The 20,253-nt window shown below is 36.0% G+C and overlaps 2 protein-coding genes across 2 annotated transcripts in view; one reads left to right on the top strand and one right to left on the bottom strand.

Moving 5' to 3' along the window:
* The window catches only part of LOC129575285 (omega-amidase NIT2-like), a 311,296-nt gene that overhangs the window by 193,492 nt on the left and 97,551 nt on the right, over positions 1-20,253 (top strand). The window lies entirely within an intron of this gene.
* LOC129575286 (uncharacterized) lies at positions 3,348-6,976 on the bottom strand. Its single transcript, XM_055458565.1, has 2 exons — positions 6,530-6,976; positions 3,348-6,426 (listed from the first exon to the last, which is right to left on the bottom strand). The coding sequence occupies exons 1-2, from the start codon at positions 6,662-6,664 to the stop codon at positions 5,740-5,742; spliced, it is 822 nt and encodes a 273-aa protein (XP_055314540.1). The 5' UTR covers positions 6,665-6,976; the 3' UTR covers positions 3,348-5,739.

Below are 20,253 nucleotides of genomic sequence, written 5' to 3'. Positions count from 1 at the left end.
TGCCCGAAATACACATTCAAATGGCTGCCGCGCGTGATTTCCACATAAACGTTTTCAAGTTAAACCGAAAAATTACAGCATTTTCTAAGGACGGCTCATTGTTGTTCACACAAGTATAATTCAGTTCTTTTCTTTCATAAATAATGGCAGTTCAAGGCTGCCTTTGGCAATCACTTTTTATATTGTTTTTTTTTTTTTTCATTCGATCCATTGAAAAAATTACGACTTTTTTCTTGCTTGATTTAGTGTGAAATACACAGTTTATCTTTCTTTGATGATCCTTTTAGCGCTCATTCAATCCCTGATGATGATCCATTTTCACGAATTGCAACACCAAGAATCAATATCATTTTTAGCAGATGGCAAATATGTAGTTTTACATCTTTTGTCCACATACAATAACACCTTTTTATCCAATCGCGCTGAATCAATTAGTTAAATCCAAAGCTAAATACATACATGAGATTTTTCTTTTGCATTTTTTTCCTTTCATTTTTTCCAATAAAACATTTTCGCACGATTTATCTCATTTAATGCGTTTAAACGCACAATAGAATTGACGAACGATTCGAAATAATTATTACCGACTTTTTTTTATTGCTTTTTATGATTTTTTTTTTGCTTTCGTTGTAATTGGAAAACAATAGAATCGATACCACGCAGAGAGAACTTGGCGATTGTTATGCTCTTGTTTCAGCTTCTGCTTCAATAAATGTTGGATTCAATAGCGGTTGCTTCTCGGGAAATATGGCATTTTTCCCGAGAAATCGAGATCATTGCATAATACCCAATAGATCGAAACTATAATGATCGATCGCAAATTTTATGGTCAATTTGTGGATTTATGCCTGAATTAATTATGTGAATATAAAGGAATGAATAGATTGGTATGTCACTTCGGCACTGTGGCATTGTTAAGAACATTATTGTACGAGAAGAAAAATGCATTTTTTCCAGATTATGAGTTGCTTTGTTTCATATTTTTCTCGTTTGATGTTCTCATTTTTATATCGATTTGGAAGAAAACAATGAATTTTCATCCAAATTTTTTAAACTTCATTTATTATAAGGCTAAAAATTTAGTTTGATCGAGGGAAATTAACTTACCCTTCGAAATTTCCAAATTGTTGATCATTTTAATTCTCTCAAGGAAAAACTGAGATTTTCGCAAAATATTTGCTGTGTCAAATTTTATCCCTCTCAATGCCCAAGTATAACAAGTCAAATAAATATTATTGTATTTCAACGCCAAAGACTGAATGTTTGAACTGAACAATTTATTCTATATTTTACACACGCAGTGAGACATCACCTGAACAGAATGGGCTGCCATCAGCCCTAATAACTTCAAAGTGGCACACAGCGGCAATTGATTTTGCTCTTTAAATACACAATTGTCTTAATCAGTTGCATTACGTCTAAACATTCGCTAGAAGCCAATTTGAAGAACGATAAATTGACAACCTCTCTCATATTCATTCAGAATAGATTTTTCGTCCATTTTAGGGTTTCTTCGAAAAATCTGTGTTCAGTTTGATTTCGATTGATCAATTCGTCGAATCAAATTCGAAAAAGCATTCATTTGCACAAAATTGAAGTTTATTCAAGCATAAGGAGTTTCGAAAATGAGCATTTGAATTGTTAATTTGAAACGTAATTTCTGGCTTCATCATTTTATCTCTTGTTGTTACTTGAACTTTCTGGTATGAATGCCAAAGGAACAAATCACTTTCTCGCTTATAATCGAATTCACTGGATAGTTCAATCATTCAACCATCATCTTTCTAGTTTTTTTATTATTCAGAATTCGAAAATGAATTTATTGAAATAAAACATTAATTTCTATTCTTAAGATACTTTTAACTATTCTTCTCTCCTTATTTTCATTTCACTCTTCGTAACCGTATCATTTGCTCGTGTGTTTATTGCGCTTAATAAAGGGCAACAGGTGTGCCATATATTAATTCAACATTTAAATTTCTTCATTGAGCATGAAATTATATTAGAATCTTTATTTCTTGTAAGAGCCACCGCTCAGGAGTGAAGAAATACATGGATAATTCATTGTGATGAAAGTCGCGAAAAAAACACTCTCGTTTACATGGGCTCATTTGCATATATTTTACGAGCGAACGAACACTTATGCTTCTGGGAGCGTTGCTCAAGTGCGATTGTTCTAAAAACAGAGAAAGAGAGAGAGAGAGAAGGAGAAGAAGAAGAAGAAGAAGAAGAAAGACGATAATTTCTTAAAGCCTCACCAAGTAAAAAAACAAAACACTCTTTTCGTCACATTCGAATGATCGAATCGACATGCATAAATAATTTGAAGAATGTCTTTCGATTGACACGATTCCTTATTATTTGTACTATAGTATTATTATAGTAACGTATAAATTTATAATGCAAACCCAAGCGAAAAAGAATACAGTTTTGGTTATGCACGGCACGTTGCAACAATGGTACGATTTTCGTTGCAATCGACGAGCAGGTAGAATATGATGTGCAACAGGCTTAAGGATATTTGGGCAAAAAGGGAAGCAGAATAACTCCTGAAACTCGGCAATTTTTCGTACTGTGAACAGGGTTTTCGGACAGATCTTCTTCCTTTTTTCCTTATTTACACTAATATTTGGAACATAAAATGGGCAAACATTTTTTTCGCAAAGGAATTCGTAACATAAATTTAGGATTATATGGACTGTTTGAACGGCATTTTTGGTTCAAATCGATGTTTTTCTCAATTATCGGGACTTTTTGGTGAAGGGCAATGATTTCTTTTTAGTCTTATTAGAATGTTGGTGTGGATGTTTTCATGTGTTATAAATGAATCAAAGCCAAAATCAAGCCAAATTGAAGCATTAAAGCATTGAAGCCGATTTGAATCTGGATTGTAGACAAGGGAATGATGTTAATAACTGTTGAATGAAGAAATAACTTATGTAATTAGATACGTAATTCGATCAAGTGAATCAGGCATAAACACGTGTTCATGAACATCATTGCCAAAGAAGCTACATGCTCCACTGACTGGATACTCAGAGCTGAAAATGGCCAGGATTAAAAGAAAGAATGTTGAGAAGTTGTGGAAAATCCTTTTATGAGTCAAATTTGAATCAGCATAAACAAAGTTGAAAGCTGTAAAAATGTCTGCAAAAAAGCTGCAAAAGAATAACTCCGCTGAAATCGCTGCAAATATCAAAGAAATGTTTGAAATCAAAGAGAGAAGATATTCTTTTTTTGCTTTTTATTTTTCAATTGTCAAACTGTTCACACAAAAAAATAGTTTAAAAATAAAACACAATCTTATGAGATCTTAGTTAGAATCAAAACTTAATGGTAAGTGAAATAATAAAAAATGAAACTTAAAACATTTTGGCTAGTGCTACGGAGATCAATATGAAATCGAAATAAAGTAGGATAACTCGATTGTTAGAATAAAATAAAATTAAAAGCTTATCAATAGGACTAAGGCTAGAAAGTGTAAAAAAAAAACTTTCACTTTTGAGTTGGGAATAAACAATGTTTTCAAAAAAAAATGGAAGAAATTTAACTGGGAGTTGTAATAAATTCACTTGGTTCATTTGTCTGTTTAAGTGTATGAACTTAAATCGAAAGCCTTAGATGTAACTAATGAAAATGAGTACTTGCATAATAACCAGTGGGTGGGTGATTGTTTTTTTTTTTTGTTCAAATGACATTCGACGAATAACCTTGCGACCTTGTGTAGAAATTCGGTCAGAAACATGACACACACACACACACATCATAATCAAAAGCAAGGACGATGCGATCACAGTTTCAAAAAGAAAATCTATACCAAAAAAACATAAGTTAGTCAATGCATTGCAGTCGTTTTGAGTTTGGAAAGACCCGATATTAACTCGTGCAATAGAATCGCAATTGACATGGAAGACCTGCTAATTTTGTACTGGAAGCTCGAAACTGAGTGCAATACACAATGGAACAAAACGAATCAACACCTGTTTAAATACCCATTGGAATGGGTAGTTCAAGGCTATTGGAATTGTGTTTCATCGTTATGCTTTATCCATGTGTGCTTCACCTCAAAAATCACAAAATAAAATCAAATAAATCTCTCTTTTTCTACGTAAAAAATAAAAATCTCTCTTTAAAAAAAATATAAATTTGGATCTAAAATAAAATTTTGATAAAATAAATTTCTGAACTCTGCCAACAAAACTCACACTTTCAACGATGCCGCATTTTGTTTCCATCAAGATCTGTGTATTGCATTGAGCATTTTAATCACAGACGAAGAAAAAGGAAAAAAAATCGCTCCAGATCTTGTTGCAAACAAAACACAATGTGCCCGAATGAAAGGGAAGTGCTCTAGAATTTGATATGATTCAACCAAAAATATAGAAATCTTTTAACCGAAAAAAAATATAGAAATCTTCAAAACCAAAAATAGAACTCTTTTGAAAAAAAAAAAAAAAAATTGCCTAAAAAATAAATCGATTTTGTTTTGAGAGGAGATCATAGAAATTATTGCTTGTTTTGTCCTTATAGTCATTGCAAAAATATTGCTAGAATTTTGCTAAAAAATGAGGAGCGGAAGAAAAATATATGCTCTTGCTGTCTCGATGGTGGTCGATGAGACGCATGGAGCGGCTATGTATTGGAAGACACTTGCTATCACTTGTTTTATATCACGTGACCGATTGCCATGTTCCGGAGCGGGGAGAAAGTGCTTTGGAAATGGAATCAGCGCATCATTACCCTATTATCACATTCGACAAATTAAACATCTAATTAAAGCTAATCTACCAGAGTTCATCGGCTCACGAGCAAAATCTCGGCCAAGAACACATTTTTCCTACCACACATTCCTAAAGTTAATGAATTGACACTAATATCGGCCTATTTGCTACTGCTACACCAAGCCGCCTGAATTATGTGGTGCGGACGGACTCAAGCAAGTTTGCTAAAAACTCAATTGAACCGCACACATGCGCATGTTCAGTGTTTAAGGCATTAGTGCACCAAGTGAGCACTTTCAACTATCTCTATGGCGTGAGAGAGACAAACGCAATTGATCACAAACACATCTAACTAAATCACAGTTTTGCCGATCCTAACAAACTAAATTGCACACATTGAGTCGAAGAAATGAAACAAATTCGAGGCGAAATTCATTTTAAAATGTCAATTCAAACAACGTTCTATGAATAGAACATAGAACTGGAATTGAGCGATCGTTAGTATTTTCTAACGATATTGTTAGTTTTCAAATGAAATGGATTGCTTCAAATTTTGAATCATTTCTTCTGTTTAACCTTATTTTGCATCATTGCCCTGCTATTGAGAGTTTTCGGTGAAATTCCAACGAAATCGAAACAATCGAATGGGAAGTTCAAGAGTCGAAGCTCAAATAAAAGACTCCAATTGTTTAGCTTGTTCGGAAAGTTTTCGAGTGTGTTGCATGACACGAATTTTCCGGTTGTTTATCGACACGTGAAGTGTCACAAGGTCGTGAAATGGCTTGCGATTAAACGGCGAAATTTCATTTGCTTTTTTGTTGTTGTTGTTTTCTTGTCCAAAATAAAAAGTCTTAACAAATACTTAAATCAAATCACTGAGCAAAATTGGAAGTGAGAAATGAAAAGAGAAAAAAAAGTGATCTTAATCAACTACACAATACTTGAATAAGGCACAAAAGCATTTGCCAATTTGAAAATGAAATTCAGTTCATTACATAGTGCAAGCATTGCAGTTAACTTAAAAACTAGTATCATAAAAGCTAAATTTTCCGTATACCTGAAGTGCTTCGTTTTCGAGATTCTGGCAATCTTCGACGCTCAAACGAATGTTGCGATGATTGAAACGTGGTGCTGCTGACGATGATGATTGTTGGCCCATGCTTGTGGCGGCAATGAATTGTGACGTTGGAATGAATGAAGTGGATGCTGGTCGTCGGCGTTGTGGTGGCGGTGGTGGAGTCATGAATTCTTGATCCAAATAGCATGAGCAACGTTTTGCTTTGAACGAACCCATTGGTGCGATGTTTGTGCTCAAATTGACGCCATAGTACAGATCATCATTGCTGAATGCTTTGTATGATGGTTCACTTTCGTTGGTGTTCTTCAGTGCCACAGCGTCACTGTCTTCATCGTTGTTCTTTGAAACCAATGTGTTCAATTCATCGTGCAAATTGTTCGGCGTTTGGTTGCGTACAGCTGACAACAATGTCAATTTGGTGGATGATAACAGGTCCGAGGTGTTGGTCGGTTCAACGCTGCAGTACTTGTCTTTTTGTGCAATGATGAACTCAGTGTAGGTGGATGACATGGATTTTATATCTTCACCAGCAGCCGTTAAAATTTCTTCAAATTTATGCCAATATTTGTTGAGATTAATCTTTGCTTTTGACACAAACTTGCGAGTGGCATGCTTCGGTTTCAATGGCTATACAAAAAAAAACGACAGAAAAAAAACAAATAAAAATTAGTAAAAATCGAAAAATTCACATACGAAAAAGTTTAATGCAATTTAATTGATGGTTACTCACTTTGCGCACTGATTGCATCCAATTATTCGGTGCGTTGAACTGCTGTTGCTGTAGCAACGGTGGCTGCAGTTGTTGTTGCTGCTTGAGCTTGAGCTCTCTTTCTTTGTTTACTAAATTATCACGGGCGATACACATGATGAAATGCGATTATATATGCGGTAATGCGAAAGAAGAAAAAAAAACGACGACAACAACAGCAATGATGACGACCGAATGATATGTTTCTTGTTAACGGTTACGTTTTGTTATTTGTTCACTCTGTGTTATTGTGCGTGCCCGAACGCTTCGTTTTTACGATACAAAAAAAAAATCTCACACACGACTCACGAAATTCAGATTTTTTTTTTTTTTGCTTTTTCCGTAACTTCTTCGTACGTTTTCTCGATCAAGAAAATCGATCAGTGTTCGATATGACTGTGACGAGAGAGAAACTCTGTTGGTTGTGAGTGCAACAGGTTTGAAGTTAGAATGATGGTTAGTCGGAATATGGTAGGACTTTTATACTCAAAAATTGGTCGATGCGCGCCTGCATAAACGCGCTCTCCGCAACCGAAAGTTGGAACAGAAAAAGCGAGCGAAAAAACGAAAAAGGAACAAACAAACAAAAAAAGCAGCAGCAGCAATAGCAACAGCCTACGGCAAAAAGGAATCAACGTGTATTCCTTCCCCCGCCACCTCTGTCTGCCTCTTTCGGTGCTGTGCGCTCAGTGCGCTTATGCACTCGCAACGCATCCAAAATATCGAAGCACGTGGGCGATTTGCTCGTTGAACCACGACCGGTTCCCTATTGCTATGTGTTTCGTCGTCATTGCTGCCGCCGTCGCACCACGCATGCAATCCTGTGCACATGAACCATACACTCTGCCAGTTGCGCACCAAACACATCCTCCGCATCGGTGTATTGGTATGTGCACACATGCAGGTAGAAAAAATATATCGATTCGCCTTTCACAAAATTTCCATTACGGTTTTCTCTCGTCCGTATCCTTCAATTAAGGATTTATTTTCTCTCTTATCTCTCTCCCTCTCTCATTGAACATTGGTACAGCATTCAATTAAATTTTATTTCGAATTGATGTTATTAAGACGATGAGAATGGAGAAAAGGTCCGTTGAGACGAAACAGAGATTGCAGCAATTTATAAATGAAAATTACACTTTCTTTTATAATATATGCACCATTTCAGAGGGCTGTCAACGCTGTTTCATATGGAAATTATTCACAAATGATCAAAATTCAACGACTTTCCCAACTAATTGCGGAGTTTTTTTTTTCTCCTTTCGTTCATTATTGATTTGACTTTTTCCTTTCATATCGATGAAGAAATTTTTTCTTTTATGACTTTGGGTTTTCGTCATTATTCCACAGTTTTCTGCTGCTTCTTGCCACTTGACTAATTGCATATTTATGAATTCTTCCTTTCCGAACGCAGATTTTCTGCTCAAATCAGAGCAATTCCATTCATAACAACCCAAAATACACGATAAAAACAAAAACGTAAAACTCCCGTTGTGTCGAATAAGTCTTCTTTTTCTCCCATAAATTGACGTGATTTCATTTGCAAATTAACGTTCTTTTCGCATTATTCGAACGCGGTTCTATTTTATTTTTTTTATTGAGTATATGGTGACGAATTCTGTTTACAATTTATCATCGTTTTTGGTTTGCTTTGCGACTTTTGATATTCCTTTGAATTCCCATTTTAACTTATGCTTAAATAAAAATTGTGACCGTTGAATTAATATATATATTGAAATTATAAAACTGCATTCAATGGGTCTTGATACCGTCATGTTACATAGACAAGTCGATTTATGAGGTATGAATCTAGTCAATGTAACATGACGGTATCAAGACCCATTGAATGCAGTTTTTGTGAGAGCAAAATTTCATGAGCAACGGAATCAAAGACTTTGGTAAAATCTGTATAAATTGTATGCATCTCATAACCCTCATCTAATGCAGACGACACATGACCAACATATTCAATGAGAATGAGTCGATTAGTTTCTTACAAATCTACCCATGCTGGTGTAGTGTCAATTGATATTCTAATATTCACAATTTATTCATTAGATATTCAAAAATAATCGCCATTGAGTTGGCCATACACTGACTTGTCTATAATTTGAAACATCAGACTCATCACCTTTCTTTATAAATGGGACTTGATATTGATGTTTCTGGATGTTTCAAATGCCATTTTTCCGATGAAAAGCGCTAATGACCTGTTGAAAATCAATGCAAAATGACAGCCGCTCAAACAAAGAAATTTCGACTACCATCTGGAATTCATATAAATCGAAGCCTTTCTTCGATTCAAATGAGTACTGTTCTTTCCCATAAATTTGGCACTTTCCATTCGAAAGCAAATGTCAAAATCACCGAAAGCAAGTCTATCAGATCGCAACTGCAGTATGTCGGATGCAAAGTGAAAATAGTGATTTGTTTGTCGCCCGAAGCTATTTCCTTTTTACCGTTGTAATTCGAAACGAGCTCGTTACGTTTATGAGACAAGCGTAAGAAGAAAAAAAGCACGAACACTGGCCAAAACAGTTGTTAAACAGTGAAATGTACAAATTAGCCCCGAAATAGCAGTTGATTGGTCAAATAAGTTAAGGATATCTTAACCATTTGAGATGAAGTTCATGAATCGTTTTGCATAAGATATAAATAGTTTCGTAAAAATAAGGACGTCGTGATTATACAAGAACTAATAAAAAAAAGTAATGGCTAAAACAAGGTACGAAAATGGTAAAAACAATGTTCGAACGTCATTGGATCTTTGTGGAGCAACAAGCGAAAAATTGTGCCGCGAACGGGTGCGCAAACAAAGAATCCAGGTCGATTTATTTCGTGTGCGTATGTTTTGGTCTTGACATTGCCTAACCGCATTTTCAGTGCTCTCGGTTGTGTTCCTTCAGCTAATTTTGTGTGATTTTTGCTCAAGGTAATTTGAATTTAGCATCAAAGTGTCCGTGTGCGCGCGCCACAAGGAGTACACTCTGTGCTCTGCGTCACATCGGTAACTAAACAACGATAACTATTATGTGAACTGACTGGGCAAATGGTCAACGGAGTCAGCATGCCGGATATGATTATTGTCAGTTTTTAAAACGTCATAAGTGATCTGCATACGTGCATTCGGTCGCTTTTTTTTCGCTCTGTTTCCACATATGTGGATGTAAATTGTCATATCTCTACAATATATTTAATTTTTCTGCAGCAACATCAAAAGTGGACGGTAATAAATATGAAGCTAATGAAGAAAGCGATTAACCACACATCGCTCATTCTCTCTGTGTGTAGCGGCATAATTTTCAGTCACGGCAACATCTCCATTCAGGCATCAAGAGAGCAAGAGAGACCGTGATGTCCCGTGTGTTGTTTGCCAAGAAATTGCGTCAAAAAAAAACAGAGCGAGACCGTACTCGCGCCCAAGACATTCACTCGCTTCTCTATATATATACATATATTTATCGGTATGTTATATCGGTCGCACTTTATAAGCGTGCATCGCACAAGCTCTACTCTCTCTCTCTCTCTCTCTCTCTCTCTCATCGTACACATACAATGCCTTCATTCATTCAATAATTGTAGAGTTTTTTTTCACTTCTCTCGTTCGTTTCTCTCGTCTCTTATTGTTCTTTCGTCGTCACAATATTTGGCGTCGTCATTAATTATGCGAGTGCTGGAGTGTTGTGTACCAAACGGAGGCCAAAGAGGTCACACAAATCGGCCAGGTTGTGTTAATCAAACATTAAGCTCTCCATTTCAATTATATTTTTTTTTGCCATTCCGAATCATTCGCCAAATTTTCTGGCTTTATTTAAATTGAAAATTGCGCGTGATAAAATGCATCGCAAAAACGGAAAGAAAACGACAGTAGATAATCATTTGTACACTTTCTTAAGGATTCTGATGGAGCGAGCGAGCGTGAGAGAGAGAGAGAGAAAGAGCGGGAGCAAATCGCGCAAAAACAGAAAAATCACTGGCTTGAGAAAACGTAACGGATGGAAGGAACGAAATGAACGAACAAATGAACGGAGACAGAGATTTCAATGATATTGATAATAAATTGATCGAGAAAGTGACGAGAACGATGGGAAAATTGGCAGGTGCGCCCTTTTTCATTGCGTTTGCTCTCTCGGCTTTTAATACCTTCACTATGTGTATTCTCCTCACTTATTACTTCTCTGTTGATTCGTTGTTCGTTTTCTTTTCATTTTTTTTCATCGTCGTCGTCGTCTTCTTCTTCGTTTGCCTGTTCTTTTTTCTCTTCTCTGATTTGTGCTTCTTCTTTTTCTGTTACGGTTTACATCGATTACCATGTGTGACATTGTACAAGCATTGTTCTATGCGTGTATTCGGACCATAGAAAACTAGTTGCGATTTTCTTCTTCTTGTATTCTTCTTCTATTCCTTTAAGGCACACATAAACACCCCGCTCCTGTATAGACATTTTCCAAAATCCGACTTTTATCGATAGACGATAAACGTGGAAAATGAAATCGTACACACAGACAGACACGCTTTACGCACAATTCTCTATCGTGCCTTTTGTGTATGCGTACGACTAGAGAGAAATAAAACCCGAACCCGAAACAAAAAGGAAAATGAAGAGAGAGAGAGAGAGAGAGAGAGAGAGAGAGAGAGAGAGAAAAAGGCAGCAACAACAACAACAGCACACATCCATTATTATGCACATGCAGTTAGTGCACCGATGAATACACAAAACAGAACACGCCATGTGAGCACGGTACGGTATGGGAACCCAGGGTAAGTTATATTTCCCACGAAACTCAAAAACTTATTAAAGCATCACCATACAAATACGCACAGATGTGAGTATGTATATATTTCATTCCATCATTCCATCATTCATCCGATCCTCGCCTTTTGCCTGCTCGCCTGTTTCGCTTGCCTTGCACTCTTCTTAGTTTCGCTATGCTCGACTGTGTTTGTTGAGAGTGCCTTTGTTTTGATCAAGCAACTCCTCTATTCGACACACGGTGAAGGGAACGTACGCGCGCGCGCATACATATTTGAGTGTTTGGTTTGTGCAGAGGGAGCATTTTTATACACTTATATTATGCATAAATATATATGCATCGATATTTTTTCGGTGGTTTCTTCTATTCCTTCGTTCGTTCATTCGTTTCGTGCCGTTTCGGTATGGAAAAACCGTCCGTTTTGGTTCGGAATTGATTTGGGTTGAAGTGGATAATGAGAAATAACACCATTATACACTTCAAATTTTTTTTTCGCACGTTTTTCCAACCATTGAGCCGATTTCAGTTGTGTACGGGTCTCTCTCGTTCTATTTATGACCTTCCACCATTTCAAATGCTAATTCGAATTATTGGGTGCACTTTGTTGAGTTTCGTGCACAATGCTTTCGCCTTTTGCACCAAATTACGCAACATTTTTGTCCCCGTCACAATTTTCTTTCTCCCTTTTTTATGGCCCTTTTCACTTGTTCTGAGGCACACACACACACACAGGATGAGAGTTCAGAAAGGTTTTCGCATTTTGTACAATGGCATTCAAGCAGGTCACTTTGTTTATTGAACCATTTGAGGTCGATTTTTCAAAATTCAGTCAGGCAATAAATACAATTCCAGAAGCAATCGATGGAAATTAAAGAATAGACAACAAAATCGAAATAAAAATGAAAGGTAGAAAAAATATATTGGGAACAAGTGAAAAAACGCAAAGAGAAAATTAAAAACTCGAAAAAAAAACTAGCACAATAAGACGAAAATAGAGGTAAAAAAGCAAAACAAGTAATAAAAAAGCATAGAAGTAAAAAACTAAAAAAAGATGAAATTGTACGAGATATACGAAAAAGGTGGAAAAAAGTGAAAAATGACGCAAAATTAGGGCAAAAATAGTTGACGAAGGCCAAAAAACAGAACAAGTTCAAAAAATGGTTTCATAGATGAAAATGTCCGTTTTAGCAAATGCGATGATCCATTCGATACGCATTCGTGCTCAAATCGAATGTGATGACGAAGGGAGTGTTTTTTTTAAATGAAAAAGGACTATGCATGAATTTTGATGAAAGCCACTTTGCAAAGGGTACTCTTTCTCTTGTCTTTATAGGCGAATATATTTTCTTGTCTTCCGAAGCTCATAACTGAGCTTATAACACTTTAGTCGTTATGAATCGTAACGACTATTATTACGTTGATTTGCTCTATAGAACAGAAAATAGTCATTTTTCCCTCTCCAAAGAGAAAATCATCGACGAAGATGCTGCGATTGAAAAGTGTCACTCTGCTTGAGTAAACCATGTCATTCCTCTCGAAAGGAGATCAAGTTAAAGCAGATTCTTCTACACATATAGATCGTTAAATAGAATGAATAGTAATTGTTCGATTGAGATGATAATTGTTCGTTTGTTCTTATAGCCGTTGTAGTGGATGTTGCGCTGCGATCCATTTATCGGCGTTTATATGCGCATTCGTAATCTGTTTTTGTTTTGCTTTATGGATGCGAATGCCAAAGTTGGTTGTTCTCATAGCTTCGGAACATATCTTGATGCACTTAACGATGCATTTAAATTACGATAATGATGATAATGTGATGTTCGCAGAACATTAAAAAAACTGTGGCGGTTGATGGTAGTTGTCGCCGGTACAATTTCTTCATCATTCAATCTTCGTCTTTTCGCCGTGTGGCTGTTGTGTGCTTGCTGTTGTTTTTGATCGTCGTTATTGTTGTTTTTTTCCTTCTTCTGTGTTTTGTTCACTTATTTTGAATGAAACTACTGCGTAAGCTCAAAAAAAATGTAAAAAAACACGGCTATATTTAGCTCTCAGGGTATCAAATGAACACGTGTGCGGCGAACGTTTTTCTTCTCATTTTTCTGTTTCGCTCGCTTCTTATTTCCATGTTGCTGTGTGTTTTTTTCCCGTTCGTTGGTTTCGCCTGTCTCTGTCCCTGTCTCACGTTCCTCTTGTTCATTTTTCACGATAAATCATGTTGGTTTCATTTGTTGGGCCAACTCCACACACACAGATTTGATAGCCACTCTTCATGTATCTTGATGGCTTGTGTTTTGTTTTTCTCTTCTCTCCCTTTACTCTGTTACGTTCGTAGTGAGGCTGCGGAAATTATGGGTTACGTGCAAAGTGCGTGAGCACAAAAATTAATAAATTATAATTCGATGAAGTCAAGATAATGACAACATTACGGAAAAGAAGGTGAAAAGCAAGCGATGAAACTGACGGAAAAAAACAACGAGCGAGCGAACGAGTGAGCGAGAGGGAGATGTGTCGAACGGTAATGAATAAGTTGCAATATTGGCGAATAAATTGGGAAATTGTAACAACTTGACAATTCTTTTCAAGACTTCGTTTGCGCGAAGAAATTGCTTTACTTTGTGTCTTTTTGCCCTTTTACGATGCGATGTTTTTCCATCCTTTTGCCGTTATTGCCCATTTTTGGACGATTTTTATAGACGGCAATTTTATGTGATAATTATGTGTTGTTTTTCCAGGATTTCAAGCTGGCCACAGGATTTTTATTTGCAATCAACGTGAATTGTGCAGCGAGGAATCAGGTCAAAAGGCTGATTTTTGGCCGGCGTAATTATGGATCAAATCAGATGTGTGTTTGGTTGTCAAAATGATTGTGCTGGTTGTTTTTTGTTTTTAACTTGCGGCTCTGTCTGATGGAGCGAAAAAAAAATTACCAACCACAAAACCTTGGCCAATCAACATTTGTATGCAAATCCATGGCAATCAATTACTACGCAGTGCATATTTATCTTCGATCACGATCAACAAAAGATCTCTCTCTCTCTCTCTCCCTTGCATCATGGTAGAATAATATTGTTTTTTTCTCCGCATTGCATCGGATCAATATATTAAGCCAAGTAGCTCTTAGCTACTTTAAAATGTTGCCGCCGTCGCCGTCGCCACCGCTGCTTCGATATTACATGCAATACTTTTAATGTTCCATTTTTCCATGAGAATATTTCCTCAAATCGATGATCATGATGCATATAAATGTAATGCGCATTTTTTTTTTCATCCAAGATTCAAGAACACAACGCATTGCATAAATCCCAACCGAATGCTATAAATCAGCGACAAGTGCTTTCAGGCAACGGGCGATAAATAGATTTTTATCAATTTTTGTGCTAGTTGCGCGTTCCCGAGCATTTGAATTTCCTTTTTTAGAAACCAACAGCATGTAAACATGCCCATTGGCGTTGATTACTCATTCCGGCCAATATGTTTGCGATGAAAAAAACAACAACAACATCAGCAGCAGCACCAGCAAGTTAGTTCGAATGATCTTTTTTTTGCGCAAACAAAAATCAAATCGCATAAATCATTTTTACAGTTGTATTGTATGCCGTTCACGAGCCGAAAAACCATTAGTATCCCGTAACTGCAATTATTTTGGCATTTAATCAATTTAGATATAGTGTCGGTATGGTTTTTCTCTGCGGCCAGCTGAATTGAATTGCCGGTTTCAGTGACATATTGGCACTCGACACGCCACATCCAAATGTGTCATTTTCACTCACAAAACAAAAGACATATGGCTCAAGATTGCTTACCATTCACTTGAATCGAACGAATGGAAAAAAAATCTAAATGAAATTGGCTTTAATTGAAAAACGCCTTTTTTCGAGTTTGTCTTTTTGTTCGCTTCTCTTTCGTTCCATGCTCTTTTTTTCTCGACTCGAAGTCGTTGACTCAGAGTTGTATGTCGATTTTATTGAACCGAATGATATGCAAAAGCGAAATAGAAAAAAAATATTTCACGCTTCAGTGTGAATCATTTGGCCGATGGCCTCCCATTCATAAATTCATGATACAAAGTCAATATATACAAATGCTCACTTGATGCTTCACTTGTTGAAATTAATAATCAAAATCAAGAAGAACCATGGACAACATCAAACGCATAAAAAATGTTCAGCAATAGCCCATTCGTATGACAACATTCTTTAACGCAATTTTCTCGAGAAATTTCCATCACTTTTTTCGTCCGCTTTTAACATCTTGATTTTCAATCATTTTTAGTAATTAATGCCGACTTTTTTTTCAGTGTTTATACATTTCATTTTCGATGTTAAATTTTTTTCATCATAAGCACAAATCCATACATGGTTTCTTGCTAAAAATAAAATGGCAGTTTTAATGAAAATCAAATTGATTTACAGTACACTATTAAAATTTCTTTGATAATTTTGTATCCAACAAAAAAAACACTGAACAAATTACCTTTTATAGACATAGACGTTTATGTGATCCGTAAATGCAATGTTAATTCTATGTGTCACTAATCACCATAACTGACTGAATTCGTTCTATTTCCAATTATTAGGAACAAATGCATAGCAACGAATTGAATGTTTTCCCAAATTTTTATGCATTAGCTGTGTCGATAAGAAATTTGATACGACATCAAAGGAGAATTTGAAACACACACACAGAGTGAGAGAGGGAGAGAGAGAAAGAGCAATAAAAATGTCGATATTTTCGACAGCGCCAGAGCATTTTGCCATCTGAAGCTTTGGAGAATCTCAACACTTTCATTGCTGTCTCCATGGTTCGATTTTTCTATTCATTTATAATAACCATGTTGGGGTGATTGACATCCAAATTGAAAATTTCTCAAGCATTTTGTATGAACAATTCTCATTTAGGACTAAGTGCGCTGAAACAATAATGAATGTATTTGCCGAAAAGACTCAATCTTGACCATTGCAAAACCAAACTATGCTAATCTTACTTGCTTACTTCCAATAAATTCTATTCTTCGAACAAAATATTTTTAAAATACAGTAGAAGCTCGATTATCCGTCTCTCGATCAACCGTCAGTCCGATTATCTGTCACCGCAGTCAGCGATGATTTTTGTTTTTGTTTTGTTCTTATTTTGTTTTTATGTACACAATGCGCAAATCTGTTTATGATTTGTTTTCTGTTTACGAAAAGCAAAGAGTGAGATTTCGGAAATTCGACAATAAACTGTACCCACTGAAAATGCAAATGTTAGCACAATACACAGTTACACAAACCACCGAACCCAATTACAGAGAATGTGAACTAATTTTTTTTTTTGATTCTAAAAATAGAATTGCGACACAATAAATTCACTTTGCATGATCCGATTGAATCGATTTCATAACTTGATTGGACGTGTTCGAGCAATTCGTTGATTGGTATACCAAACAGAATGATGCCAGTCAAGTCGATGTGATGCTTCTACGACGATTGCGAAATTTGGCTGTCACGAAATCGCAAGCACCAACAAAACAATCAAAAACGACGGATTTTTTTTTTTTTTACTAAAACATCTTAAATCACATCGCTTTTTCATTTTTGAATTGCGCAACGAAAACATTGAAATCACATTGTTCTTAATTACATATACCACATAAAAAAAACGACGAATATAAAAGTACCGTTTTTATTTTTCGAAAAAACCATTTTTCCAGCACATTCGATTATCCGTCTATTTGATTATCCGACTGTGTGGCGGAACGGTGCCCGACAGATAATCGAGCTTCTACTGTATAGCCAAAATGGTTTAGGTCAATAATGCAAATAAATTTAATTCCGTTCTTGGTTCACAACAATTAAACAGACGGAATGAGAAGAGACTGCTTTTTCTTTACTAAACAGATTATTCTTGCTTCAATCCAACCGGATGCATTTATTTTTCGAAATTGCACGAATTTCTTCATTTTATGTCCGTTTAACGTTTAATGCAAACTCATTTTCGAAGTATATTCATTCATTTTTCAAAATTTATGCTAATAAGAGTTGACATTTTTCATAGCTTCGGTTGTTGGAATCATAGTTCTCAACGAACGATTTAGCGAACGCATCTATCACTTCATTTTTCAGGTAGGCACAGAGGTTGTCTTTGGTATGCTTTGGAATATTGGATGTGGATCAGGAAACCACATCCAACTACGACTACGACTATGCCAACGGCAACGACAAAAGCACCAGCAGCAACTGAAGAAGAACCATTGGCAGATACCATTTAGTGATTGGGTGACAAGTACAACCAAGCGTACGATGGCAAATGATCAGTTTTACAATAACGGCAAACCCCATTTGAAGGTCATATATTCATTAATTAATCCAACATATATTTGAATATATCAAAGAGATCCAAATTTATTATTACCTGGCTTTTCTTAGATGAACTATTTGCATAAAAGTTTGGAAACTGCAGCTCTGGCAACTGTAAGTGGATGCTTAACGAAAATCTAAAGTAATAACTGTATCAATAAAACACAAAATCGAACTCAAAATGCAATTACGAGTAAGCGATAATCAAAATTGGCATACCCTGTGGTTATTATTTCTGAGTAATTACTAAAAAAAAATGGTTCCTTCCATAAAAGTCAATGCTTTTACTCATCGATGGAACCGACCTTAAATCAAGCGAACAGCAGCTGAAAATGATCACCACACCGAAACTAGTTTGCGGAAAAGAGTGGTGAGTTTTTAGGTGTTCATTAAAAGAAGAATGTCGCCTTAATATTATTAATGTTTATAATCATCGATTTATTTTTCTGCGTGCGATTCGCATAAAAATGCCAAAGTAAAGGCGATCAATGTGGGTTGTACTGTGCGGCATAAATTATACGTTGCATGAAATGGGCACGAATGAAAAAAACGAGGCTTGATGAAATGAATCAAAATTATTTCATCATTTTGATGCAAAAAAATATCAGGTGAACCTGTTTGCAACGGTTTCGATCCGAAGAAAAAAAATGTCAACACAATGAGAGTGTTCAATAAATTTGCTCGTTTTTTCCCCTTTAACGTCCAACAAGTAATTAGCAAGTAATCTGTATTAATATGTTATTTTCGTTATCATCATATTTTATTGGCGTTCCACGCAATAAATACGGGACCACTTCACATGAAAGGAAGAGAGCTGGTGGCGGTCTTTCTATTTCAACAATGTTTCTCTTTTTCCGTGGCTGAAGCAGGATGAACCACACAACAGCAACAACAATTGAGAGATTTAAAGCTATTTTGGCTCGATAGTTATGCTTATCGCTCCTGTCTCTTCCGTTCATTTCAGTTTTTTTCGTTCATTCTTTCTTTCGTTTGTTCGTTTCAAGAGTACGCGAACATTTAATTCGAAATGGAAGAAAAAAGAAGAAGAAACGAAAAACTGTGTGTAGTATACACAATTTATGTAATAAATTGATTGGGCTGTTGTGTGGAGTGCATAAAATATGCGGTAGCATCATTGTGATGAAAATAAATTACTGCTAGCGCGTGTCTCTGTTGCGCGAGACCATACACTGAATGCTTTCACATGAGCGCAAGCGAGCGAGCGGGCGATCGACGGCGGCCAAGCGTGCGCACGCTCATACACTTCGGTTTCGATGTCTCTCTTTCATTCTATGCTTACTTTGTTTATTTGTTTGTCTTTTCTTTCACTCTTTCTCTCGAAGAGGCCAATTTATGACCACTGAATCTTGTTTCGTGTTTTGTATTTCAATACAGTTCTTTGACACAAGCAGCTTTTAAGTTGGTCAAAGCGCTGGAGTAACATATCATAATAACAAAAACGGTATGCCAATTTCCAGTGCTTGAACCCGACCGACTGACTGAATTCGAAATTAATTTAACCGCCACAAATTATTTGCCAAATTGAATTTTTTTTTTACACTTGTCCAGTGGTTTTTTTTCTCCTCTTCTCAACTTTGCAAATGATGCTATGCACGTTTTATAAACATTGCCAAATAAACATACTCACAAAACACTGAGTACACAGTTTGTGTGTCTCGTGATCTTAATGAAATTTTAATGACTTGGTTTTCAAATCGTCATTCCAAAAGGAAATCGTTATTTGGCCACAATTTTATCATACAAACAAATCGTTTGTAAGACAATTTTTTTTATTATTGCATAACACCCCAAGTGAAAAGAGAAACAATCAAATCACACAACGCAGGCAAATGTTTGAATGGCGCGACATTTAAATACGCAAATTGGAACTGTTGAGAGGTTTGTTTTGGGCGCGTTAAAGTGTTTTTTTAATCGTTTGCACAGATTCACAATAGTTCTATGCACATTTGCTAATTTTCAACGGGAACTGAGAATTTTCGAAGGGATAAAATGAATGAAATGAATATTTTCATCATTTAGAACTCATTTTTGATGGAAAAAATTGAAATGCTGAGCACCTTTGAAAAACGGTAAAGTTTAAGTTAAATTTGGAATGTTCTTTTGGTTTTCGAGCAAATGTCGTTTGATTTGCTTTCCTTTTCTTCCTTCTTGTTTCAATTCGCTCTCGAGAGTTTCCACGATCATTGAAATTAATGATTTTCCACGTTCATTGCGATCGATAAATGGACAATCAAACATAATTTTCTTCCATAAAACGTTTTAAAAGAAAACCACATCCAACACTGAATGTGTTCAAGCCACCAACCAATTCCACGTCAATTGCATGAAAAATGTCATAATTTGGCCGTTGTGCGATGTATGCGATATATGTGCGGCTGCGTCCAATAAACAATTCAATTGACTTACGTTTACATTAAATCATTTAAATAGAATAATCCAGTGATTACTCTCTTCGGGGCGACGAATGTGTGTGAGTTTGACTGGTGTTGTTGTTGTTTTTGTTTTGCCTTTTTCCACATTTCTCTTTAGATCGTGTCTGAAATGTTAGAGAGAGAGAGAGAGAGAGAGAGAGAGAGAGAGAGAGAGAGAGAGA

The sequence above is a fragment of the Sitodiplosis mosellana genome, unplaced genomic scaffold (assembly GCF_009176505.1).
Source record: "Sitodiplosis mosellana isolate CC-2019 unplaced genomic scaffold, AAFC_SMos_1.0 Smas_scaffold_6166, whole genome shotgun sequence".
Classification (NCBI taxonomy): Eukaryota; Metazoa; Arthropoda; class Insecta; order Diptera; family Cecidomyiidae; genus Sitodiplosis; species Sitodiplosis mosellana.
The sequence above is the reverse complement of the archived record's forward strand: the minus strand, read 5'-3'. Positions and strand labels throughout refer to the sequence as shown.

Coding starts and splice junctions, on each gene's coding strand:
- LOC129575286 (XM_055458565.1), bottom strand. CDS start 6,664: ATGTGTATCGCCCGTGATAATTTAGTAAACAAAGAAAGAGAGCTCAAG. Junction 6,427..6,529: donor GGATGCAATCAGTGCGCAAA/GTGAGTAACCAT, acceptor TTTTTTGTATAG/CCATTGAAACCGAAGCATGC.